Raw genomic sequence first — 27,389 nt, forward strand, 5'->3', positions numbered from 1 at the left:
AACTCAATGAAACCAGGCTTCCCGACACATCTGCTTCTACCAGTACTCTCACAGGCGATGCCATAACTACAGCAGATTATGAGCATGCCATGAATGTCTGGCAGGAATTTAACATCCCCAGTTTGGGAGAATATGCAAGGTTATACATGGAGACGGCCGTGCGTTTGCTTGCAGATGATTTCAAAAGTTCCGGAGTGTATGTATGACCACGTACTCTCTGGACCCCACTTTTTATTACACGGCACCTGGGTTCTCCTGGGATGCTATGCTAAAAAAAAAAGAAAATGGGGCGCAACATTGAACTTTTGACTGATGCTGCAATGCTTCTATTTTTTGAGTGAGGGATCTATGGGGGACTTCGTCAATGTGTTCACAGGCATGTCAAGGCAAATAACGCACAGATGGGTGTTGAGATCAATGCACCCCTTGATTCTAGTTACATTATTTATTTAGGTGTGAACAACTTGTACAGGTATGCCATGATGCAGCCACTGCCAGTTGGTGGGTTTCAATGGGTGCCCAAAGACGAATTGAAGGGATTAGGTGGACAAATAATAGGTCTTGCGGCTGATTCTGATGTAGGGTATGTGCTTGCATCAGACATCCCATACCCTAATAATTTGCATGGAGAGACAAGCAACTTGCCGTTATGTCCAGAGCAACAAATTCCGCAAAGAAGCACCATCCCTAACTGCTGGCTACTGTTGGAGATAAGTAGAGGTATATTATTCATTATCGTAACCTCTAGCAGTGCCTCAGATTAGGGATGAAGCTTGTTAGAGTCACCCAGGCAATCTCCTTCAAGCAGTCCCCCTGGTTGGAGTATATTGAACTAAATAACGAAAAGAGGGCGGTAGCGAGTAATGATTTTCAATAAGACTTTTATACTCGTAAATTAATGAATAATTCGATTTTCAGGAAAACTATGCAGAATGTACGAAATGAACGCGACATTTTGGTTAGAATCGAATGGGAAGGGCGTTATGGCGTGAGAAAATGTATAGCCAGGCCAAATATTAAGCGTGCCCCAATCTTCAATGAAGACTTTGTTGCTTTGGAGGTGTCGAAGACTGCAGTAGAGTTTATGAAGCCTATCTGTTTGGGGCTGTGCATACTCAATATCTCCAAATTCTACATGTACCGATTCCACTATGAGTTTCCAAAACCTCATTTCGTAGAACCAAAGTTACTTTATATGGATACAGACAGCTTTATCTACTGGATCAAGAACTGCAATACATATGAAGTAATTAGGTGCAATGGTAAAGAATTCGACACATCTTCTTATGGGGCTGATAATCCTTATGGTATTGTTCCTCAGAACAAGAATGTTTTCAGTCTTATGAAAGACGAGACGAATTGTTTACCGATTGTAGAGTTTGTGGGATTGAGGTCCAAAATGTATGCATATTGTACAATGGACGGGGGCACTCAGAGGTGGGCAAAGGGTGTTCGATGCATGGCATCACATGCTCTTATGGTTGAGGACTATTTGCAATTCCTGTATGGTCGCAGCGTTGAAGGCGGTCGTTCACACATGGTTCAACAAACTAGCATTCGATCACGATGTCACGATGTGTACACTGTGCTGCAGTCTAAAGTCGGATTGTCTCCTCATGACGATAAAAGAGTCATTTGTGCGGATAGGGTGGAAACCCTCCCACACTCACACTACTTACTTGAAGTGAAAGTAGGGGTGGGGGACTCTGATTGATTGAAAGAGAGAGGGAATGAGCATGTGAATGAAGTGAATGGGGGGTTATGCATGGAAATAGTATGGCTCTTTTGTTGTTGTTGTTGTGGTCTTCAGTCCTGAGACTGGTTTGATGCAGCTCTCCATGCTACTCTATCCTGTGCAAGCTTCTTCATCTCCCAGTGCCTCCTGCAACCTACATCCTTCTCAATCTGCTTAGTGTATTCATCTCTTGGTCTCCCTCTACGATTTTTACACTCCACGCTGCCCTCCAATACTAAACTGGTGACCCCTTGATGCCTCAGAACATGTCCTACCAACCGATCCCTTCTTCTAGTCAAGTTGTGCCACAAACTTCTCTTCTCCCCGATCCTATTCAATACTTCCTCATTAGTTATGTGATCTACCCATCTAATTTCAGCATTCTTCTGTGGCACCACATTTTGAAAGCTCCTATTCTCTTCTTGTCCAAGCTATTTATCGTCCATGTTTCACTTCCATACATGGTTACACTCCATACAAATACTTTCAGAAACGACTTCCTGACACTTAAATCTATACTCGATGTTAACAAATTTCTCTTCTTCAGAAACGCTTTCCTTGCCATTGCCAGACTACATTTTATATCCTCTCTACTTCGACAATCATCAGTTATTTTGCTCCGCAAATAGCAAAGCTCCTTTACCATTTTAAGTGTCTCATTTCCTAATCTAATTCCCTCAGCATCACCCGACTTAATCGACTACATTCCATTATCCTTGTTTTGCTTTTGTTGATGTTCATCTTATATCCTCTTTTCAAGACACTATCCATTCCGTTCAACTACTCCTCCAACTCCTTTGCTGTCTCTGACAGAATTACAATGTCATCGGCGAACCTTAAAATTTTTATTTCTTCTCCATGGATTTTAATACCTGCTCCGAATTTTTCTTTTGTTTCCTTTACTGCATGCTCAATATACAGATTGAACAACATCGGGGAGAGGCTACAACCCTGTCTCACTCCCTTCCCAACCACTGCTTCCCTTTGATGTCCCTCGACTCTTATAACCGCCATCTGGTTTCTGTACAAATTGTAAATAGCTTTTTGCTTCCTGTACTTTACCCTGCCACCTTCATTATTTGAAAGAGAGTATTCCAGTCAACATTGTCAAAAGCTTTCTCTAGGTCTACAAATGCTGGGAACGTAGGTTTGCCTTTCCTTAATCTAGCTTCTAAGATAAGTCGTAGGGTCAGTATTGCCTCACGTCTTCCAATATTTCTACGGAATCCAAACTGACCTTCCCCGAGGTCGGCTTCTACTAGTTCTTCTATTCGTCTGTAAAGAATTCGTGTTAGCATTTTGCAGCCGTGGCTTATTAAACTGATAGTTCGGTAATTTTCGCATCTGTCAACACCTGCTTTCTTGAAGTCTGGGGGTATTTCGCCTGTCTCATACATTTTGCTCACCAAATGGTAGAGTTTTGTCAGGACTGGCTCTCCCAAGGCTGTCAGTAGTTCTAATGGAATGTTGTCTACTCCCGGAACTCTGTTGCGACTCAGGTTTTTCAGTGCTCTGTCAAACTCTTCACGCAGTATCATATCTCCTATTTCATCTTCATCTACATCCTCTTCCATTTCCATAATATTGTCCTCAAGAACAAGACGTTTGTATTCCTTTTTGCCTGCTTCATTTACTGCTTTTTTATACACTCCTGGAAATGGAAAAAAGAACACATTGACACCGGTGTGTCAGACCCACCATACTTGCTCCGGACACTGCGAGAGGGCTGTACAAGCAATGATCACACGCACGGCACAGCGGACACACCAGGAACCGCGGTGTTGGCCGTCGAATGGCGCTAGCTGCGCAGCATTTGTGCACTGCCGCCGTCCGTGTCAGCCAGTTTGCCGTGGCATACGGAGCTCCATCGCAGTCTTTAACACTGGTAGCATGCCGCGACAGCGTGGACGTGAACCGTATGTGCAGTTGACGGACTTTGAGCGAGGGCGTATAGTGGGCATGCGGGAGGCCGGGTGGACGTACCGCCGAATTGCTCTACACGTGGGACGTGAGGTCTCCACAGTACATCGATGTTGTCGCCAGTGGTCGGCGGAAGGTGCACGTGCCCGTCGACCTGGGACCGGACCGCAGCGACACACGGATGCACGCCAAGACTGTAGGATCCTACGCAGTGCCGTAGGGGATCGCACCGCCACTTCCCAGCAAATTAGGGACACTGTTGCTCCTGGGGTATCGGCGAGGACCATTCGCAACCGTCTCCATGAAGCTGGGCTACGGTCCCGCACACCGTTAGGCCGTCTTCCGCTCACGCCCCAACATCGTGCAGCCCGCCTCCAGTGGTGTCGCGACAGGCGTGAATGGAGGGACGAATGGAGACGTGTCGTCTTCAGCAATGAGAGTCGCTTCTGCCTTGGTGCCAATGATGGTCGTATGCGTGTTTGGCGCCGTGCAGGTGAGCGCCACAATCAGGACTGCATACGACCGAGGCACACAGGGCCAACACCCGGCATCATGGTGTGGGGAGCGATCTCCTACACTGGCCGTAAACCACTGGTGATCGTCGAGGGGACACTGAATAGTGCACAGTACATCCAAACCGTCATCGAACCCATCGTTCTACCATTCCTAGACCGGCAAGGGAACTTGCTGTTCCAACAGGACAATGCACGTCCACATGTATCCCGTGCCACCCAACGTGCTCTAGAAGGTGTAAGTCAACTACCCTGGCCAGCAAGATCTCTGGATCTGTCCCCCATAAACATGTTTGGGACTGGATGAAGCGTCGTCTCACGCGGTCTGCACGTCCAGCACGAACGCTGGTCCAACTGAGGCGCCAGGTGGAAATGGCATGGCAAGCCGTTCCACAGGACTACATCCAGCATCTCTACGATCGTCTCCATGGGAGAATAGCAGCCTGCATTGCTGCGAAAGGTGGATATACACTGTACTAGTGCCGACATTGTGCATGCTCTGTTGCCTGTGTCTATGTGCCTGTGGTTCTGTCAGTGTGATCATGTGATGTATCTGACCCCATGAATGTGTCAATAAAGTTTCCCCTTCCTGGGACAATGAATTCACGGTGTTCTTATTTCAATTTCCAGGAGTGTATTTTCTCCTTTCATCAATTAAATTCAATATTTCTTCTGTTGCCCAAGGATTTCTACTAGCCCTCGACTTTTTACCTACTTTATCCTCTGCTGCCTTCACCACTTCATCCCTCAAAGCTACCCATTCTTCTTCTACTGTATTTCTTTCCCCCATTCTTGTCGATTGTTCCCTTATGCTCTCCCTGAAACTCTGTACAACCTCTGGTTTAGTCAGTTTATCCAGGTCCCATGTTCTTAAATTCTCACCTTTTTGCAGTTTCTCAGTTTTAATCCACAGTTCATAACCAATAGATTGTGGTCAGAGTCCGAATCTGCAAACATCAGAAAGTCCATATCTTTCATCAAAAAATGTACATCTCAATCATGTATCTGTAAACTGTTATAAAGTGAAAACTGAATGATGTATGTATAAACTGATATTTCGCAAACATTGTGAAAAATATTCTGAATTCAATAATAAATTAACTTATTTTATTGTAAAAATGTCGAATGTTATTACTTCAACCCTCAATCATCATTCTTTTTATTAAAACGTGATAAATGTATTTCTGTAAAAGGCGTGGGTACATCCACATTGCAATGCACATGCCTATAAGGTATGTTGCATTACAATAATGATTTTTGAATAACATGCGTTGGACTGTGTCCGTTGGTGACAATCCCGTGCACGCATCACCCCTGAGCTGCCACCTTCAGGTCCGGGGGCCATGCTCACATTGCTGGTACATGACGCATCGCATCTGAGCTGTCACTTTGAGTGGTTTCCATGCAGGTGAGGTGGAAGCTCATCTATTAATGATGCAGGTATCCTTACACATCAGGTGAAACCATGCTCAGAGGCTGTGGTATGTGTCTCAGACAGTTCCAGTGGAATGTGTCTCGGGTACAGTATAACCAATAAAGTTACTTGCTATAGACGTGGGTCTCACAGAAAGAAAGAAAACAGGCATTGTTATGGAACAATAAAATTACTTATTTCTCATCCAACTTAAAAGTAATTTTACATTCTCATATGCAGATACAATAGCACTTTTTTGATAAATATTCTTGAGTCGATGAATAGCCGTAGAATTCCAGGTCTTGAATAGAAGCAAATTTAAATATTTGTCGCATCCAGTAGATTTTGTCCTGTTCCTTCACATAAATGATGGTGTCCATGTGATCAAATAATTTAAGTGCAGTCATCATATCTTTATAGGGTATGCCAGGACCATCCCAATGAATTCCATGATAGAAATGAGTTAACCACTTTGCACTCTTCCATGTTTTAGAGCATATCACTTGCTTGAAGGGTCCTGGTGATTCAATATCTGCAGCGAAAGTCTCAATTATTCCAGCGTCTCGTGGGTATGCAACAAATGCAACATCTTTAAATATGAACTGTTGATGCTCACAGTCATAGAATCCTTGAACATCTGCAATGATCTTCACTGCGTGACACACCATCGTCAAATGAACTATGTACCGGGCAGTACTTATTCATTTGTTGCTGCACAACACCTGTGAGCAGACAATAGTTGATTACACGATCGTGTAGAACTAAAGCATACGCAGCAATGTGTTCTAGGAAATTTGTGGATGATTCAAATTCAATTCAGACATCTATAGGTCCAGACTTGAAACTTCCTGGCAGATTTAAAACTGTGTGCCCAACCGAGACTCGAACTCGGGACCTTTACCTTTCGCGGGCAAGTGCTCTACCATCTGAGCTACTGAAGCACGACTCACGCCCGGTCCTCACAGCTTTACTTCTGCCAGTATCTCGTCTCCTATCTTCCAAACTTTACAGAAGCTCTCCTGCGAACCTTGCAGAACTAGCACTACTGAAAGAAAGGATACTGCGGAGACATGGCTTAGCCACAGCCTGGGGGATGTTTCCAGAATGAGATTTTCACTCTGCAGCGGAGAGTGTGCTGATATGAAACTTCCTGGCAGTTTTAAATTTTTTTATTTATGAATAGACCAAGATCCTTCCTGGTCAGCTTCAAGTACAGTCCTTTACCGATGGCTGTGGCTTCCATCATACAGTTATGTCTTCTCACCTCTTCTAACTGCATTTTGTGCATTCCTGACTGTTCGAGCAATTGCTGCGGCACCACTGGTGAGGGACCCTACCGTGGAGAGGGCCAGGATGAGAAAAGGAATAAAACTGCCGGATGTCTTGGGTATTGGTAGAACACGAGGTGCTTTAATCAATCCTCTTCTTCTTGTTTGGGAATCTTTCTGCTTCATTGCGTTTTTAGCTGCATACATTGCTGTCAGGATACAGTTCTTCAAACAACCCTTCTTGTTCTTCTTCTTCTTGTTTAATGCACAACGTTCATAAGTCGCTTGAAATTCATCACTCCTGCGAATGCTGCAATGCATTGACCTATACCAATATCCTTTCTTCTCCATATGGCCTTAGCCTTATCACCTAAAATCCTGTCTGCAATGTGACGACTTGATAGATCTTCCTTTGCTGCATATGCAATGTTGTGTTCCATACATGCTTCGTCGAGCAGATTGACCTCCTTATCACCTCGCACCAAGCGTTTCTGAAGCTTTGTCCCAGGCCCACAGTAGCTATACCCAGGGATGTGTAATTCCACAGACAGTTTGTCTAGAACACCAGCACCTCCTCTAATGTGTCTTCTAGCGCTCATGTTACACTACTGTGTTGGTTGTGGACAATGCATGCTCATTATATAGCAAATCGCCAGCATCAATCCAACTGTTTTGTGTAGCAGGAAAACCAATCCATTTGACTAGTGCCTTATTTCCCCGTCATCTTATGACTCTCTCCATGAGAAAAACATCTGGTTCTGATCTTTTCTGCATCTTGTCAGTGTAGAAGGATCCTGCAATTTCTGCACCTTTACTGTCCTTCAATATATAAATTCTAGGATTCGTTTGCTGCTCCTTTGAAACTGTAAATATCTCAATTGACCAGTTTGGTAGGTAAGCTTTCTCAAATGTGGTCTTGTGTTTTGAGATACCCACCAAATCACCTAAATTAAATTTATGTTTGCGTGGATCCAGCATCTTAATGCAAAAGTATATGGTATCCATGAGTCCATTATCACGAACATCGATTGGCCGCATTTTTATTGTGCTATGTTTGGTTCTGTTATATTGAGAAATTATTTCTGGGAGGATATCTGTCCATTTGTATGAGCTGCAAAGGTTAAAAGGCATTCACATTCGATCTTTTATTGTTCTGTTCAAGTGCTCCATGATACTCGCATTCAGGTGAGTGAATGTCGAGTAGTGATGTATTCCATACTGCTGCATCACTGTCTTGAAAAATCTATTGTAGAACTCCCCACTATGAGCGGTTTGGAGATTGTCTGGGCATCGATTTGTTCCTGTAGCAAATGCTCAAAAACATCAGCAACATTTCGACCGGTTGTTGTTTTGACGGGTAACGCCGAGGCAAATTTGGAGTATGTATCAATAACCATTAAAATGTATTTCAGTCTATTAAGCTAATGTGAATATTGTCGCATATCTACAAGATCAGCCAGCCACAAGTCATCCAGCCCTTTAATCATAACATGCCTGCGAGGGTATGTTTTGCATGCTGGCTTGTGCAGTTCTCAAACTACTGTCTCAATACTTATTCGATGATTCCTCTCTCTCGAAGCTCTGAGATTATGGAAACAATCTCAATCGAATGAGATGTATTACCTGCAGCAGCTGATGCCATGAGCAGACATAGTCGATCTATTAGTTCTTTGAGGTCGTCATAATATATATATGCTGCGCCATTCGATCGTTCACTGCTTTATGCTCAATGTCAATACCATCACCGCTGTTTTCGCCTTCAAGTATTGGCTTTATAATGGTTTTATATTTCTTGTTGCTCAGGCTTTTCGTGATCTTGTGTATACCAGTCATGTGCAGTATTTCGCGGTATGTATCCTTATCATTAACTGAATCTTTTATAGGTTTTTTGGTAGGTCTTAGGAAAATAAGATTCATTAAGCCGGGTGTTCTGTCAGACCACCTGTCACCGATCTGTATTTTGTCTTCAGTTACAGTTACGGGATGTGCACCAAACATGTATGGTCTTCCCCTTCTAACGCCGAATATTCTATCTATCTGGCCTGGAGTGTGACTAATAATGAATTCATCAGTGGCAACACCCTTATTATCACGTGTTTTTGTTTTTGCTAAGAGCTGTCGGAGAGATTCAGTAACAGGCTTAAAGGTCTCTCTTAGTGTTTGTTGCTGATCCATATGATATAACCTCAGCAGCTGTGATTTCTCACGAACTGATTTACATGCCTGAATCACTTTCTGTTTCATCAACGTCTCGGGGTATACTAATCAGACATCTCTGCAGCACGAGGCTTTATATTTCCAGTCATTTTCTTCCTCCTCTTACTTTGATCCTGATCACCCTTCTCAACAACAAGGAAGTCTACATCTATTTTCCCCTGAATAGCACTGACCTTTTCATTCAAGTCGGTTACTCTCTTACTGACTTGATTAACTAGCTCATTTATTGCATTCACCACCCTCAGTAGAGTCTGGTAATACACCTCTAGCTCCCTGTGCATACATGCAACTTTATGGGCTATAGCCTGAATTTCGCATCCAAGTACAATCGAATGTTCTGTCAGTGTACACCCATCCTTTCAGGTTGAGAGGTAGACATACGCGCGAATATGTCCGTGTTGTAGCGAAGACTGGTGTGCTAACCTCTCTTGTGCAAAAACTCTTCAAAGTTTCGTCTGTACCTACCATCATTCAGTTTTCTTGTTTTATCAATAACGAGAAACCCATACTGTGAATGATTCCAGCAATCTGCACATATCTTTACAAAATCATTGGACGACATGTCCGTTCTGACAAGTGCTTGGTAAATGTGTTTTAAATTCAGATTGTCTTGTTTGAAGGCTATAATGAGGTTTGTGTTATCCCCAACAAGCTGTTTGGGCATCCTGGAATATGTTTGACTTAGATAAAATACATCAGCACCCATATGACGACCGAAACAGAAATATTTTCGAATTTGGTCTTGGTTTTCGACGGCAACATCGTCAAATATGAAGACTGTGGTTTTGCTTTTTCAGGTGGGGGGATATCACCACTTTCACTGATTGTCGCGTACGTAACACCACCTACACTGCGCAATATCTCGTGCAATAGCTGATACTTGGGTTGAAACAGTGTTTTTGAGAATACACAAACATGTTCAAATCGGACTCCGTCTAAATGCTTTAGCAGAGTCATGAGGACATTAGGCTTCCCGAAATTGGATGAGCCTACAATAATTGCTCGTATATTATGGGGAAGGAGAATTTCGTTCTTCTTGTTTCTTCTTCTTCAGCTCTTCACTTGAATCTTCACAGGACCAGTCACTGAGAACAAAGTCCTTGTGGCGAGAATGCTTAACCCAACCCGCCATGATACTAAATGCATCAGATACATACAAGTAGTTGATCTATATGTATAGAAAATATACCTGAAATGATAATAATATGTGTGTAGCCAGTATAGTTCCATCACTTAACCGACTGAGCTATATTGACTACACAAAGAAAATAAGTATATATTTTACTCATGGAGAGTAACATGATCATGGTAGAGCATTGAAAAAAAATTGTAATAGTTTGATTATAATGAGAAAGTGGTATGAAATAAAAGAGAAACAGGGTTTGAGATTAGAGATAAATTATTTATTTAAAAATCGTACATTGGATGTAGTATTTAAGGGCTATCATTAGAATTGGTATGTATCTTCTTAGCACCTGTACAATATCTACTAAATAATGCTTTTTGGTTGGAAATAAATTAAGCACATATCTCACTCAAACCAATATGTGACTCGTAGTACTCTGGTTTTTGACACAGGCATTTCATCTGCTTGTCTTTAGATTGAGCGGTCATGTGCGAAAGAAGGTGCTGCTTGAGATCATCAATATGTATACTATTCAGATGTAGGGAGTTTACAACTTCACTGTGTGTGGCCCCTATGCTAGGCAACCAACGATTCAGTCTCTCCAGTGCAAGACATATGGCAGAATCTCGATCGTATAACTCCATAACTGACAGATGCCTTAGATAGACGCAGTTGTCACCTGATTTCACGCATAAGGTGCAGTCATAATAAATGGTAGTAACAGAAAGTGTCGCATCAGTAAGACGAATGTCTGGGGGGGATTGAGTTGGACAGTATTTGGTGGTCATCTGTTGATTGATGTAGAGCTCTGCACCGCACATCTCCTCCCAGTCGAACCCGGAAATTGGCACTTTAAAACACTTGAGTACATGTTCAATCTCGTTATAGCTTGGATCCCCCAGACATGATGCACCTCTATAGCAATGTTCACACATTTGTATCCACTTGAGGTTAAATTGTATGTGGTGATGAAAAGCGTGGCTGCACCAGACGTATTCTTATCTGCAGTATCTAAACTCTGTGGAGACACTATCACAGTAATGTTCGACTGGGATGAGTCATATGTCGGCACCCAGTACTGACCCCCATCTTGTTGTTTAACACCACCAGCATTCAATGTGTCGTGTGCAGGTTGTGTATCCTCATCACAGAAGTCGATCTACATCTACATTTATACTCCGCAAGCCACCCAACGGTGTGTGGCGGAGGGCACTTTACGTGCCACTGTCATTACCTCCCTTTCCTGTTCCAGTCGCGTATGGTTCATGGGAAGAACGACTGCCGTAAAGCCTCCATACGCGCTAGAATCTCTCTAATTTTACATTCGTAATCTCTTCAGGAGGTATAAGTAGGGGGAAGCAATATATTCGATACCCTATCGAGAAATGCACCCTCTCAAAACCTGGACAGCAAGCTACACCGCGATGCAGAGCGCCTCTCTTGCAGAGTCTGCCACTTGAGTTTGCTAAACATCTTTGTAATGCTATCACACTTACCAAATAACCCTGTGACAGAATGGGCTGCTCTTCTTTGGATTTTCTGTATCTCCTCTGTCAACCCAACCTGGTACAGATCCCACACTGATGAGCAATACTCAAGTATATGTCGAACGAGTGTTTTGTAAGCCACCTCCTTTGTTGATGGACTACATTTTCTAAGGACTCTCCCAATGAATCTCAACCTGGCACCCACCTTACCAACAATTAATTTTATATGATCACTTCACTTCAAATCGTTCCGTACACATACTGTGATTCCCTGTGATTGTAAACTAACACAAAATTCAATTTTTAGGCATGACTATTGCATTTTCTATACTGTACTGAAATGTTTAAAAAATGATTTCTTACTCTGTGGCTGAGATGGTTTCTCAGGTTCAAACTTCATAAGCTCAAACACAACCTTACATGGCTAGCCACAATATGACTAGAAGAATGTGTTCGCATTGATAAGGCTGATATGAAGTTGTCTTCCAGTGGGGGGGGGGGATGTGGCTTCTCACTGCTTTCCAGTTACAGTACCAATAATGCTGGGCCAAGAGGTTTCTGTAATACGGATGCCAATTCCATTGTCTTACTCTGAGCACATGACATAGCCATACATAATACTTTCATCCTCGCGACCTGCAAACACCTGTGAATATGATAATGTCTGGGTTGGCTGACGAAGACAGTTCCTCCCAATTTCTCTACAATTATGTTCCTGATTCCTTCATACTTCTGCAATGAGCCACATTTAACAAGTATTTCCGCTGACATAATATACATGTCGTCCCTCTTATCCAGAAGTTCATGGACGGATATATCCTTTTCGCTTTGAATCTTAGATTTCACAACCTGCAACAAATAATCAATACGTTTCGAAATACTAGTTTTAACTTCTTCTGTGCTATCAGTGGTAAAGAGATGAGCAACTCCTTGTCCTGCTCCAACAAGTGTGCTATGTGAGCTATAGGATCCCACCTGGCTGCTACTGGTTCAGATGCGGCGGTGGCTGTTCCTGTAGGTCTCGACGAGATGGCGGTCGAGGCTTATGCAGGTCTGGACGTGTCTGCGGAGCTGGGCATGTTAGCACTCGATCCTGTTGAACAAAGACGAGGAAGCATTATATATGGTCCAAAAGTGAAAAGTCTGAAAAATACTAAAGCTAACCAGAGAGAGAACAATGTGATGGGTGAGACTTTTCTGTTTATTTCTATTCTGCATGACTATGCTGGAGTTTCACTGCTGCTGTTGTCGGCGCTTCATGGTTTTTCTTCTTCTCCTGCTGACTGACTGACTGAACAAGACTGAGGCCCCAGAGCTGCTGAGCTTCACCTATATCTACTACAATGACATAATCAGATACTTCAACCCTACTGGCTGAAGTCGAACACGTGACTCTATTAAGGGCTCCTATTGGCTTCCACCATTTACCCTCACCCCAGAACGTCATCAGCTGGCGTCATGGCAGAGCCTTCTGGTAGCAGCGATATCAACTAGACCCACACCAAGTGGTGGATACAGACTGTATATGGCCATCTTGAATAACGGTACTTGCGTCCTCACCCAACGTCACAGTAGCACCCTCTGGCGGCGACGATATGAACTAAGTCAGTTGGACTCTGGAGCTCGTGGTGAACACACTGGGTGCCACCATCTTGAATAACGGTACTTGCGTCATGATCTGACGTCGGGAAGGTCACAATTCGTAGTAATAGACGGAAAATCGTCGAGTAAAACAGAAATAATATCCGGCGTACCGCAATGAAGTGTTATAGGCCCTCTATTGTTCCTGATCTATATTAACGACATAGGAGACAATCTTAATAGCCGTGTTAGACTGTTTGCAGATGACGCTGTCATTTACTGTCTTCTAAAGTCATCATATGACCTAAACGAATTGCAAAATGATTTAGATAAGATATCTGTATGGTGCGAAAAGTGACATTATAACCCTGAATAAAGAAAAGTGCGAAGTTCTTCACATGAGTACTAAATGAAATCCGCTAATTTTGGATTACGCGATAAGTCACACAAATCTGAAGGCTGTAAATTCAACTAAATACTTAGGGATTACAGTTACAAATACCCTAAATTGAAACGATCACATAGATAATGTTGTGGGTGAGCCAACCAAAGACTGCGATTCATTGGTAGAACATTTAAATGATGAAACAGATCTACTAAAGAGACTGCTTACACCACGCTTGTCCGCCACATTCTGGAGTATTGCTGTGTGGCGTGGAATCCGCATCAGATGGGACTGACGGATGACATCGAAAAAGTACAAAGAAGGGCAGCTCGTTTTGTATTATCGCGAAGTAGGGGAGATAGTGTCACAGACATGATATGTGAATTGGAGTAGCAATCATTAAAACAAAGGCGTATTTCGTCATGACGGGATCTTCTCATGAAATTTCAATCACCAGTTTTCTCCTCTGATTGCGAAAACATTCTGTTGGCACCCACCTACAAAGGGAGAAATGATCATCACGATAAAATAAGAGAAATCAGGGGTCGCACAGAAAAATTTAAGTGCTCGTTTCTCCTGCACACCGTTCGAGAGTGGAATGGTAGAGAGACGCTTGAAGGTAGTTCATTGAACCCTCTACCAGGCACTTTATTGTGAATAGAAGAGTAATCACGTAGATGTAGATATCTATTATAATTTGAGAAGTGTAAAATTATTATATGTCTGACAATACAAACCTCCAGTCCATCACTATCCAGCTTCTGTGTTGTTTTGCCCACAAAAGTAACCAACACTAGAAGAGTACCGTCTGTATAATTTGTCTCAGGTTTAAGAAAAGATAGTTTTTCAAGCATTTCAATCTTTACGACATATTTATTGAAATATGTTTTTTACAATGATATAATTTTGCAGCTACATTCATTGGTCTAAATGCGTACTGTCACTAAAATGTGTTGCGAATAGCGTTAGTAGTAAAGAAGTAATAAATTAAAACACCATGCTTGATGTTGAAGTTTTACTGACTGGACACCAAACGTGCAGTAAGTAACAAACTCTTTTCCTTTCATTATTTTGTGAGGGGTGTCAGTGAGAAAAAGTTCAGATTCCGAATGGCTTAAAGGCCTGGTCCAACTCGCAATTGGATGCCACCTCTGAAACTTGTGTGTCTCTAACCTACCCCAATAATTCGACCAGTGAGATGGTACCTTCAGTTTATCAAGGAATCTGAACCACCTGTCGTTTCCAGCGAATCACTGAGGTGTGAAGGCTACGATAAAGAGAGATTGAAATATTCTGTGATCCAACTGGAATTCGATCCCGTAACGTTTCTGTTTCCATGCAAGTTCTTTACGGGTGGCACAGTGAAAACGTGAAGCTCCATGTATTGCTGGATGCAATGGTCTTTTGTGGGGTAGTTTGTTGTTGTCTTCGGTCCAAAGATTGGTTTGATGCCGCTCTCCATGCTATTCTACCCAGTGCAAGCCTCTTCATCTCTGAATAATTATTGCAACCTACATCCTTCTGAAAGTGCTTAATGTATTCATCTCCTTGTCTCCCTGTACGATTTTTAACACCCACACTCCCCTATTTTCTTCCAATACTAAAATGGAGATATGTTGATGCCTCAGAAAATGTCATACCAACTGATTCCTTCTTCTAGTCAGATTGGGCCACAAATTTCTTTTCTCCCCAGTTCTGTTCAGTAGCTCCTCATTAGTTACTAGAGGCCTGCATGACCGAGTAAGCGAGCACAAAATACGGGATGGGACGGGCACACCCTAGCTGGATAGGCTGCCCGCACTAGTTCTAGTGACCGAGTACAGATGCCGTGACCGAATACGTAACAGCTAACTTCAAACACATTACACGTGTCATTATCCGTGTGAGACTGCAGCCAGTACGGGCTTCTCATTTGTGGTGTGTCTCTCTCTCTGTAATCATGCAGCGCGAGGAAGCCAGTGCAATAAGACGTAAGACTGAAACTAATGTTTACACATGGAAGAAACGGGAAGGTCTAAAAACCCAAGTGTGGAGTACATTTCTGTTGGTTGTAGACGAAACAGTGCGTCTACTGGGTACGTATCGTGCATAAACTGCTCCACATTATTGTGCTTCCAGTCGGGAACCACTCATTTAAAGAAACACAGTTGCAAGAAACCTCACAAAGATACAGCTCCTTCAGGGATACCGGCAGTAATAAAAAATAGTATTACAGAAAAGTGTGTTGCAATGTGTGCTAAAGATATGAGACCTTTTAAAGTTGTATCCAGTGAAGGTTTCAGAGAACTAGGCCAAGAATTAATACATCTAGGTGCGCATTATGGAGAAGTTAACGTGGCAGATGTCATGCCACATCCCTCTACTATAAGTAGACATGTCAAAGCTGATGCAATACGAAACAGCATAATGCCTTCTGTTATTGCGGAGCCGCGTGGGATTAGCCGGCCGGTCTTAGGCGCTGCAGTCATGGACTGTGCGGCTGGTCCCGGCGGAGGTTCGAGTCCTCCCTCGGGCATGGGTGTGTGTTTGTCCTTAGGATAATTTAGGTTAAGTAGTGGCTATGCTTAGGGACTGATGACCTTAGCAGTTAAGTCCCATAAGATTTCAAACACATTTGAACATCTGTTATTGTGGAAGTTATTAATGAAACATGTGCTGCGGCAGTTGATATGTGGACTGATTCGCATGATCAGGTGCACTACTTGACGCTTACAACACATTACATTAACACAGATTGGTCTCTTGTGAACAATGAAGTTAAGTAGACGGAAGTAAATATTATGAAAGAAATTGAAGAGAGGATGGCTGATTGGAACATTTCGCTGGACATGTTGCACAGTTTTGTTTTTGTCTCCGACCAGGGTGCCAATGTAATAAAGGCTTTAAAAAATCACTAAAGGATTCCTTGTGCTGCTCATTGTATAAACACAGCACTTAGCCATACTTTCGATGAAGGTAACTTTTTGTTAAATCATGCCCCGAACATCGCATCAACAATAAATAGTGCAAAATGCATTGTAAGGTACATTAAGAAAAGTGGCCTCTGTTCGTCTTTGAAATCATCGTTGAAACAAGAGGTCTGCACACGCTGGAACAGCTTATACGCTATGATGGAATCCTTACACACTCAGTATAACGAAGTTGCTGCTTTGCTGACGGGAAAGGACTCCGTTTACAGATTGCAAGGATATGATAATGAGCTTGCAGGAAAAATTACGCATTTTATGAGACCATTTAATGAGGCCACAGATGAATTAGAAGGCGAAAAAGAACCGACAATCCAGTTAGTTCTTCTTTGGTTTCACAAACTGCAACAAATCTGTAGTGTCAGTGACACTTGACTATCAGGTGAATAATTACTGCAGTTATGATACGTGATAGATTTATAATTAACTAGCGTAACTGATGTGTACTAACATACGTATTTTTTAAAGGAGGTACAAAGAATTAAAAATCGAGCCTTGACTTTCGTTTGTGAGAAGATTGTGATCATTTCCAGACATAAAATTGCTAAGTTTCTTTGGCTGTCTTTCCGTGATCTTAATATGCTTGAAATAAATGAAAAGCAGGAAATTCTTAGCAATGTGCGACAAATGTGTGCTACTTACGCAGGTACAACATGCAATCATTAACATAATCGTTTTTGCATAGTTACTGGAGAGTGTATTACGGAGAAACGGCAATGTTATATTTCGTATAATATTTTATTAACGTAAAACACCTCGTTTTAACGGGAACGTTTCGATGATTTCCACATCAGTTCTGTATTACTTATCTCTCTTGTTTATTATCATAGATCCTTCAAGTACTGTGTCATCACCACCCAGAAAGAGAGATCGTTTCAAGGAATGGAGGAACAAGATCATCCGCAACAGATGAAGTAGATCTCTACATTTTAATGCACCCCGGAGATGATGACATCTTAAAGTGATGGAGCAGACATGAAACAATCTGCTAGACGTATTTTATGTATCTCAGCAACAAGCGCACCTAGTGAAAGATGCTTTAGTAAGGCCGGCATGTTACTAACAAATCGCCGCAGCCAATTAAATCCGGAACGCGTTAGTGATTTACTGCTGATCAACAAGAACTATAATTTTATTTCTGTTGCAAACAAATGAAAAGTATGACAAGTTATGTCTGTAAATGTTTTTGGTATGCTTTCTTTATGAAGATGTTTGTCTTCTAGATTACAGGGAAAGCACTTATTTAATGTTTCTTATTAATGAAAGGAAAAATATATTTTCTGTTCGGAAATGAGAGTCGTTTTCTATCCGCGATTGTATTGAAATATCATTTTACTTTCCAAGTGCTTTATGCATTTAGCTGTCACCACGTACCCGTTCATGGAAACGTTACTTTTGTATTAAAAGAGAGAGATACAGAGATAAATACATTGTGTGTGTGTGTGTGTGTGTGTGTGTGTGTGTGAGAGAGAGAGAGAGAGAGAGAGAGAGAGAGAGAGAGAGAGAGAGGGGGGGGGGGGGTTGGATTTGTACAGTACAGTGCAGCTAGCCGGGGCGAGGCGAGGTGAGACATAAGCGGCTCAGTCCCCCTGTCAACAGGCGAGCCGTGTCCGGTCAAACATTGAGCGTTGCACTATTAGTTACGTAATCTACCATCTAATCGTCAGCATTCTTCTGCAGCCCCACATCTCAAAAGCATCTATTCTCTTGAAGATTAAAATTCCCTTGGTTGTTGTACCATGTCATTTTTATAAAATACTTTATAAACTTAAAACCAATAATTTAAATATTTTATACAATGACGCGGATGAACACCAAGAAGAATTTTAATCATAACACCAGCCACAAAAGGCTACGTAGTTATACTTGTTCTATTCTTGTTTAAACTGTTAATTGTGTATGTTTCACTTCCATACATGGCTACACTCCACACAAAAACTTCAGAAACGACTTCCTAATACTTAAATCTAAATCAATGTTAACAAATTTCTCTTCTTCAAAAAGGCTTTTCTTGCCACTAGAAGTCTACATTTTATATCCCCTCCACTTTGATCATAACTTATTTTACTTCCCCAATAACAAAACTCATCTACCACTTCAAGTCTCTTATTTCATAATCTAATATCGTTAGCATCACTTGATTTATCCATGTTTTGCTTTTGCTGGTGTTTATCTTATATCCTCCTTTCAAGAACTGTCCATTCATTTCAACTGCTCTTCCAAGTCCTTTGCTGCCTGACAGAATTACAAAGTCATCGGAAAATCTCAATGTTTTATTTATTTGCCCTGTACTGTAATTCTTTCACCAAATTTCTTTTGTTCCTGTTCTTATTGCTGAGTGTACAGACTGAATAACCCTGCCTCACTCCTTTTCATCTGCTGCTTCCCTTTAATGCCCTCAGCTCTTGCATATGCCATCTGGTCTCTGTACAAGTTGTAAAGGACCTTTTGCTCTCTGTTCTTTTTTCTCCTTGCTGCCTTCAGATTTTCAAACAAGAGGCTTCCAGTCAACACTGTCAAATGCTTTCTCTTTAAGTCTACAAGTCCTTAACCTGTCTTCTAAAAGTCATTATTGCGTCATGTGTTCCTACACTTCTCCAGTCCACACTTATCTTTCCCGAGGTTGGCTTCTGCCAGCTGGTTGGTTGGTCGTTGGTGTCAAAGGGACCAAACTGTGAGGTTACCAGTCTCTTCATCTGATATGTATCAATAATCCTCTGAGGAAGGATACAAAAGCCAAATCCTGGGAAGCCCAGTAGTAACCAAGATACAATAAGACAGAGAGAAAATCAAGGAGAAATAGGAGGGGAGAGGGTAAGATGGGTGAGCCACTCATTCCAGAATGCAAGAGGAGGACCACAGACCTTGCTTCTGCCAATTTTTCCATTCTTCTGTGATGACTGGGTTAGAATTTTGCAGCTATGACTTATTACACTGATAGTTTGGTAACTTTCACACCTGTTTTCTTTGGAATAGCAATTACTAGTCATTTTGAAGTCTGGGGATATTTTGACTGTCTTGTATACCTCACACACAAGATGAAACGGTTTTGCCATAGATGGGTCTCCCAAGATCATCAGTAGTTTTGACAGAATGTCATCTACACCCGAGGCCTCATCTTGACCTGGGCCTTTCAGTGCCCTATCAAATTCTTCTCACAGTTACAATCTCTTCTTAATCCATGTCTCCCAGTTCTACAGTATTGCCTCCCAGCTATTTCCCTTGTATAGACCCTCTATATACTACTCCCACCATTCCCTTCTTTGCTTAGGACTTGATTTCCATTTGAGCTCTTTGATATTCATATAGTTGCTTCTCTTTTTCCCAAAGGCATCTTTAATTTTCCTGTAGGCAGTTCCTATCTTTCCCTACTGATGTATGCATCTACATCCTGATGTTTGTCCTCCTTCCATTCATGCTTAGCCATTTTGCACTTCCTATTCGTCTTGTTTTTCAGACGTTTGTATTCCCTTTCACCTGCTTAATTTTTATATTTTCTCATTTCAACAATTAAATTTGATACCTTGTATTATCCATGGATTTCTAGCAGGCCTTGTCTTTTTACCTATTTGATCCTCTATGCCTCCACTATTTCATCTCTACCCTGCAGTGTGTGTGTGTGTGTTTTGTCTATTTTTGACAAAGGCATTGTTGGCCGAAAGCTAATTTCTGACAGTCTTTTTGTTGTGCCTATCTGCAACTCAGCATCTCCACTATGTGGTGAGTACTAACTTTCCTTTTCATAATGTTACATTCCATCCTGGATTTTCCATTGTTTGATCTCAATAATCTCATTTTTTCAGTGCATCCAGGTCCCATCTCCTTAATTTCCTGCCTTTTTGGAATTTCTTCAAGATTTAGTCTGCAGTTCATAACCAGTAGATTGTGAGGTACCTGACTGCAAATGTCCACTGCAAGCAGTCAACTTTCCAATGTTCTCTTGGAAACTGATTTGAGATGAACCTGAATCTCACTAACACCAACAATTCCTGTTGAGTTTGAACCCAACTGTCACTGGCAAGGTGTCACACTGGTCTCTGGTTCCTGTTGGTTAGGATCTTTTTACAAAGACTGATCTTATGCCATGTTACACTATTTGGTTGTATACAAATCCTTGTAGACATGCTGATGTGGTCACAGGCAATTACAAAAATGATGGTTCTTTCCTGCCATCATATTCTGCCTCCACACCAACCCAACTTACTCAGCTGATTCCATATGAACAACTATCACACAACACCCATCTCAATGTCACAATTTACATCAGTGGTGGAGGTTTTCATGACCACTCTGTATGGCACAGTACACAATGAGGCAATACGTTAGTGTCTTGCAATTCGATGCAGAAACAACTCGCATTGTCAGAGCGCATAGAAACATAGTGTAAGCTACTTAACTGGTTACACTGAGATGACAGAGATACAACACCAACCCGTATCACTGTTGTATCACCTGGCGCAACATAGTGCTGCTCACTCTATACAACTTGTGTTGTACAATCCATGAGGGAAATTTCAAATCACCATGTGCATGAGAAACAAAGATGAAGTAAAGCTACATCAGTGTTTGTATTTGTATTAGTTCTTATTAACTTTTACTTTTCATGTAAAAATTCAAAACCGCACTTTTGTAATTTGACCACTCTCCACGATGCAGTCTTCCTCATTTGCTTTTGAGGAACTATTGGGAAAAAAAAAGACAATTTCTCCATATCTTACAGTCTGACATCACAGCCTGATGACTGGTTTTCTTTTCATTATTGCAATACTTCATAAATAATGAGTAAACCATCGAGCATGTTTTGAAAAGCTTACAGTGACTAATGTAGTCGCTGGCCAGTTTAATAAGTTTGGTGGGTTTTATGTCTAGATTACTTCGTACAAAGTATAGCTAAGATATCTACATTGTTTCTAACAGCAGAAGATGGGCAATACCTTTTTCAATCTCCAGAAAATATGAGAGTTATACTGGAGATTGCCTGTGATTGGCAGATACTAGCCACCGACGACACTATTGCCACCCACTATGCAGATGGCTCATGTTTCTCTTTGTATGCTGCCAATACAAACTGAAGCTGGAAATGGAAAACTTACTGTACTGAAAAGACACCAGGAGTCATCAGCGGACAATGCTTTTACAGATTACACTTCATCGGGAAACTTTGAACAGGTATAAAATAGATTTGAAAGCTAAACTCTTGTTATTTCTGAATGAGCACAGCTAGACAAAGCCGAGAAGGACATCCACACCTACCAGTTCTACACCAACTACAGCACTCCACAGCGACCTTTATCCTTTTTTTTAAAGGGGTACTAATATTTTTTTCAGTCAGGTTATTATATCATAACAGACACAATGCTTATGAATTTATAAAACAAATAGTTATGCACTTACTGCTGAAAATGGCCACACCAACTAACTTGCACTAGTAAAAATTCAGGCTGTGATGGTCTTCATGAAGTACATGTTTTAGCAGGGCCTACACTACCCACACATTTGAGACAGACACAATGCCCTTCAGGTGAGATATATATAATGCAGAAGTAGTTATCAAGTAGAGAATAAAGCTAATGTAATGTACATCTTGATACTGACACAGGGAAGTCAAAAATATTCATGACAACACATAGAAAGTAAGCGTTTATTTACACAAAGGAACATTCATACACTGCATCTTATCAGCTAATACAATGCTGAGAGATTCTTGTTTCACTAATTAGCTATCAGACTTTCAGTACAGGTCTTGCAAGTACAAAAATAATACTTCACCATTTTTCATGGTGATCGGAAAAATATTTGTACTCAAAATTTGTACTGCTGCAGGTAGGTATGGTTGAACTAACAGCCTTAAAAGACTATACACTTAATACAGCTCCAGTACAGAACTTTTTCAATTTGCTTCACTAATGTAAATAAAAAAAACAAAAGAAAATAAAAAAAATAAAAACATATGACTCTTTGTCACTGTAAAATCTATAGGTAAGAGCAGATCACAGTACTGTGGAAATTATGAACACAAGTACAGAAACTAATATCATCAAATTGGCACATAAAAATAAAGGAAGTACTGAAACACAATTTAATTGAGATCTTCAGGGAGGTGACACCAGTCAATCTCTCCACGTCCAGCCTTTCTTAGCAGCTCATTGCACTGAGAGAAATGCTTGCAGCCAAAGAACCCACGATGAGCAGAGAGTGGGGAAGGATGAGGTGCCTTTAAAAGATGATGTTTTTTCTGGAAATGAAAAAACTTTACTATGGTGGGATTTCTGCAAATGTGTCACCTTAATGGCCCCCTCCCCCCATTCACACACACAGGCTTTGAAATATACATTGGCAAAAGAGAAATTATATAAAAAACAGTTGGCAGAATTTATTATCAAGAATGAGAATTTTAATTTAAAGCTTAAAACATTTGCAATGACAGTTGTAGAATTGTTCAGCCACCATCCGGACTACTCGGTTGAGTTTCAGGACTTGTTTAGTATGCTTGTGTCATCATCAGACATTACAGTTTTTGAACAGCACCAAAAACTAGTTGATAAGTCATTTACACCCTGTATTTTATGTTCACTCACTCAGATTGGTTTTATCACTGAAATGCAAGGCAGCATAAACAGGTGCTTTCTATAAGACTATGTCCATGCAAGAAGGCTGCACTCAATACCAATAACGCGATAGCTTCACAAGCAGAATTTTATCAAAAGCTTTGACAAAATGCAAAATACCACATGAACGCAACAGAAACAAAAGCGGCTCACATTACTAAAGAACTATTTGTCGTGGCACATTATTGTGCAACTGTTTCTCAACCTAAAACTGTGTCCTTAGGCATAATAAGTTTCACGAAAATTAATAAATTCAAATGGCAAAAGACAAACAGTTGGTGACTTATGTTCTGCTTGGTACTGGAAGGTCAGAATACAGACAAGTGTGCACACAAATTATTCCCCCTTGAAGGTGACCACTATCCATTATCACCATTTGCATCATTCAGAATTTTCTAACCATCATAGATTTCAGCAACACACATCCATGTATGTCTCCTAATGCAATCTGCCCAGCTTTCATTTAACTGCCTCACTCTATTCTCATCACTTAAATCTAACAAAGAACACCACTGGAGTACCTACCATTCCATTTCCCTAGCTAATGTCCTGTCCTGTCCACCATCCATTTCATTTCAGCGTGTTCTCTGACCGATCTGCTTTCCTCTCTTTCTGCACCCCCCCCCCCCCCCCCAAGGAGCATTTAGATGGGCCTATATTACAGCAATATTTGGCCACAATAGCATTGCTGTCAAAACTGCTTATGTTGCAGGTAATTGTCAAGTGGGTGCCATGTTGTCCACCAAGGGTGGAGGATATCAAAAGTATCTGAATACCCCAAAAAACATACATCACAGACCAGAATGGCGCACTCCGCAAATGCACAGGCTTCGAACGTGGTCAGATGATTGGATGTCACTTGTGCCATAAGTCTGTATGCGATATTTCCACACTCCTAAACATCCCTAGGTCCACTGTTTCTGATGCGATACTGAAGTGGAAACGTAGAGTACAAAAGCATACAGGCCGACCTCTTCTGTTGACTGACAGACAGCCGAAAGTTTTAGAGGGTTGTAATGTGTAATAGACAGACATCTATCCAGACCATCGCACAGGAATTCCAAACTGCATCAGGATGCAGTTAGACGGGAGGTGAGGAAACTTGGATTTCATGGGCGAGCGACTGCTCATACGTCACACATCATGCTGGTAAATGCCAAACGACATCACACTTGGTGTAAGGAGCATAAACATTGGATGATTGAACAGTGGAAAAATGTTGTGTGGAGTGACGAATCATGGTACACAATGTGGTGATCCAGCGGCAGGGTGTGGGTATGGCGAATGCCTCGTGAATGTCATCTGCCAGTGTGTGTAGTGCCAACAGTAAAATTCGGAGGTGCTGCTGTTATGGTGTGGTGTGGTCATGTTTTTCATGGAGAGGTCCTGCACCCCTTCTTGTTTTGCATGACATTATCACAGCACAGGCCTACATTGATGTTTGCTTCTCACTGTTGAAGAGCAATTCGGGGATGGCGATTGCACTGATCGAGCATCTTTTTATAATGCACGGCCTGTGGCGGAGTGGTTACGCAACAACAACCACCCCGTAATGGACTGGCCTGCACAGAGTCCTGACCCGAATCCTATAAAACACCTTTGAGATATTTTGGAATGCTGACTTTATACCAGGCCTCACCGACTGACATTGATACCACTCCTCAGTGCAGCACTCCACAACGAATGGGCTACCGTTCCCAAAGAAACCTTCCAGCACCTAACTGAATGTATGCCTGCGAGAGTAGCAAGCTGTCATCAAGGCCAACACCATACTGAATTCCAGCATTACGGATGGATGGCGCCACGAACTTTTAAGTCTTTTCAGCCAGGTGTCTGGATACTTTTTAATCACACAGTGTATCTGTCCTTGTCCTTTTATGTTCCAATCTCACTTTCACCTTTGTATCCTACTTCTCTCACCGACAACACAGCAGTAACACATCTGATTAAAAAAATGTTGCTTACCTTTCCTCTCTTTCTTCATCTCCCAGTACCTACTGAAACCTATATCTTTCTGAATCTCCTTAGTGTATTCATCTCTTGGTCTCCCTCTAAGATTTTTACCCTGCATCCTGCCCTCCAATACTAAATTAGTGATCCCTTGACACCTCAGAACATGTCCTACCAACTGATCTCTTCTAGTCAAGTTGTGCCAGAAATTTCTCTTCTCTCCAATTCTATTCAATACCTCCTCATTAGTTATGCGATCTACCCATCTAATATTCAGCATTCTTCTGCAGCACCACATTTCGAAAGCTTCTATTCTCTTCTTCTCCAAACTATTTATCACCCATGTTTCACTTCCATACATGGCTACATTCCATACAAATACTTTCAGAAACGGACTTCCTGACGCTTAAACCTATACTCAGTGTTAACAAATTTCTCTTCAGAAACTCTTTCCTTGCCATTGCCAGTCTACATTTTATATCCTCTCTACTTCGAGCATTATCAGATATTTTGCTCCCCAAATAGCAAAACTCATTTATTATTTTAAGCACCTCATTTCCTAATCTAATTCCCTCAGCATCACCCGACTACATTCCATTATCCTTGTTTTGATTTTGTTGATGTTCATCTCATATCCTCCTTCCAAGACCCTGTCCATTCTGTTCGACTGCTCTTCCAAGTCCTTTGCTGTCTCTGACAGAATTACAATGTCATCGGCAAACCTCAAAGTTTTTATTTCTTCTCCATGGATTTTAATACCTACACCAAATTTTGCTTTTGTTTCCTTTAATGTTTGCTCAATATACAGACTGAATAACATCAGGGAGAGGCTACAACCCTGTCTCACTCCTTCCCAACCACTGCTTCCCTTTCATGCCCCTCGAGTCTTGTAACTGCCATCTGGTTTCTGTACAAACTGTAAATAGCCTTTTGCTCCCTGTATTTTACCCCTGCCACCTTCAGAATTTGAAAGAGAGTATTCCAGTCAACATTGTCAAAAGCTTTCTCTAAGTCTGCCTTTCCTTAATCTATTTTCTAAGATAAGTCGTAGGGTCAGTATTGCCTCACGTGTTCTAACATTTCCATGGAATCCAAACTGATCTACCCCGAGGTCGGCTTCTAGCAGTTTTTCCATTCATCTGTAAAGAATTAGTGTTAGTATTTTCCAGCTGTGGCTTATTAAACTGATAGTTCGGTAATTTTCACATCTGTCAACACCTGCTTTCTTTGGGATTGGAATTATTATATTCTTCTTCAAGTCTGAGGGTATTTCGCCTGTCTCATACATCTTGCATCCCAGATATGCGTTTGTGGCCAGTGGAAGTGTACAAACTCAGAAGAGTGTTCCTGGAACCACTCTGTAGCAATTCTGGACATGTAGGGTGTCTCATTGTCCTGCTGCAATTGCTGAAGTCCATCAGAAGGCACAATGGACATGAATGGATGCAGGTGACCAGAGAGGATGCTTCGGTTTGTGTCACCTGTCAGAGTCATATGTTGACATACCAGGGATCCCATATGATTCCAACTGCACATGCCCCACACCATTACAGAGCCTCCACCAGCTTGAACAGTCCCCTACTGACATGCTGGGTCCATGGATTCATGAGGTTGTCTCCATACACATACATGTACATCCGCTTTATACAATTTGACACAAGGCAACACGTTTCCAGTCATAAACAGTCCAATGTCAGTGTTGATGGGCCCAGGCAAGGCATAAAGCTAGTGTTGTGCAGTCATAAAGGGTACACGAGTGGGCCTTCGGCTCCGAAAGCCCATATCGATGATGTTTCATTGAATGGTTTGGACGCTGACACTTGTTGATGACCCAGCACTGAAATTTGCAGCAATTTGCTGAAGGGTTTCACTTCTATCATGCTGAACGATTCTCTTCAGTCTTTGTTGGTCCAGTTCTTGCAGTATCTTTTTCCTGCTGCAGCTATGTTGTGGATTTGATGTTTTACCAGATTCCTGATATCCACAGAACACTCATGAAATGGTCGTACGGGAAAATCCCCACTTCATCGCTATCTCGGAGATGCTATGTCCCATTGCCCATGCGCAGACTATAACACCGCGTTCAAATTCACATAAATCTTGATAACCTGCCATTGTTGCAACAGTAACAGATCTAACAACTGCGCCAGACACCTGTCTTACATAGGCATTGCTAACAGTAGTACCGTCTTATGCCTGTTTACATAAGTCTGTATTTGA

The 27,389-nt window shown here is 41.7% G+C and overlaps 1 protein-coding gene across 1 annotated transcript in view; it reads right to left on the bottom strand.

Annotated features, from left to right (window-relative positions):
• Positions 1-22,238: 22,238 nt before the first annotated feature.
• LOC126174916 (uracil-DNA glycosylase-like) overlaps positions 22,239-27,389 on the bottom strand; it is a 41,517-nt gene continuing 36,366 nt past the window's right edge. Inside the window, exon 6 of the mRNA XM_049921353.1 lies at positions 22,239-22,846. Coding sequence (XP_049777310.1) covers positions 22,691-22,846 — 156 coding nt within the window. The 3' untranslated portion in view covers positions 22,239-22,690. The remainder of the gene's footprint in view (positions 22,847-27,389) is intronic.

Source organism: Schistocerca cancellata, chromosome 3, assembly GCF_023864275.1.
Source record: "Schistocerca cancellata isolate TAMUIC-IGC-003103 chromosome 3, iqSchCanc2.1, whole genome shotgun sequence".
NCBI classification, from domain to species: Eukaryota; Metazoa; Arthropoda; class Insecta; order Orthoptera; family Acrididae; genus Schistocerca; species Schistocerca cancellata.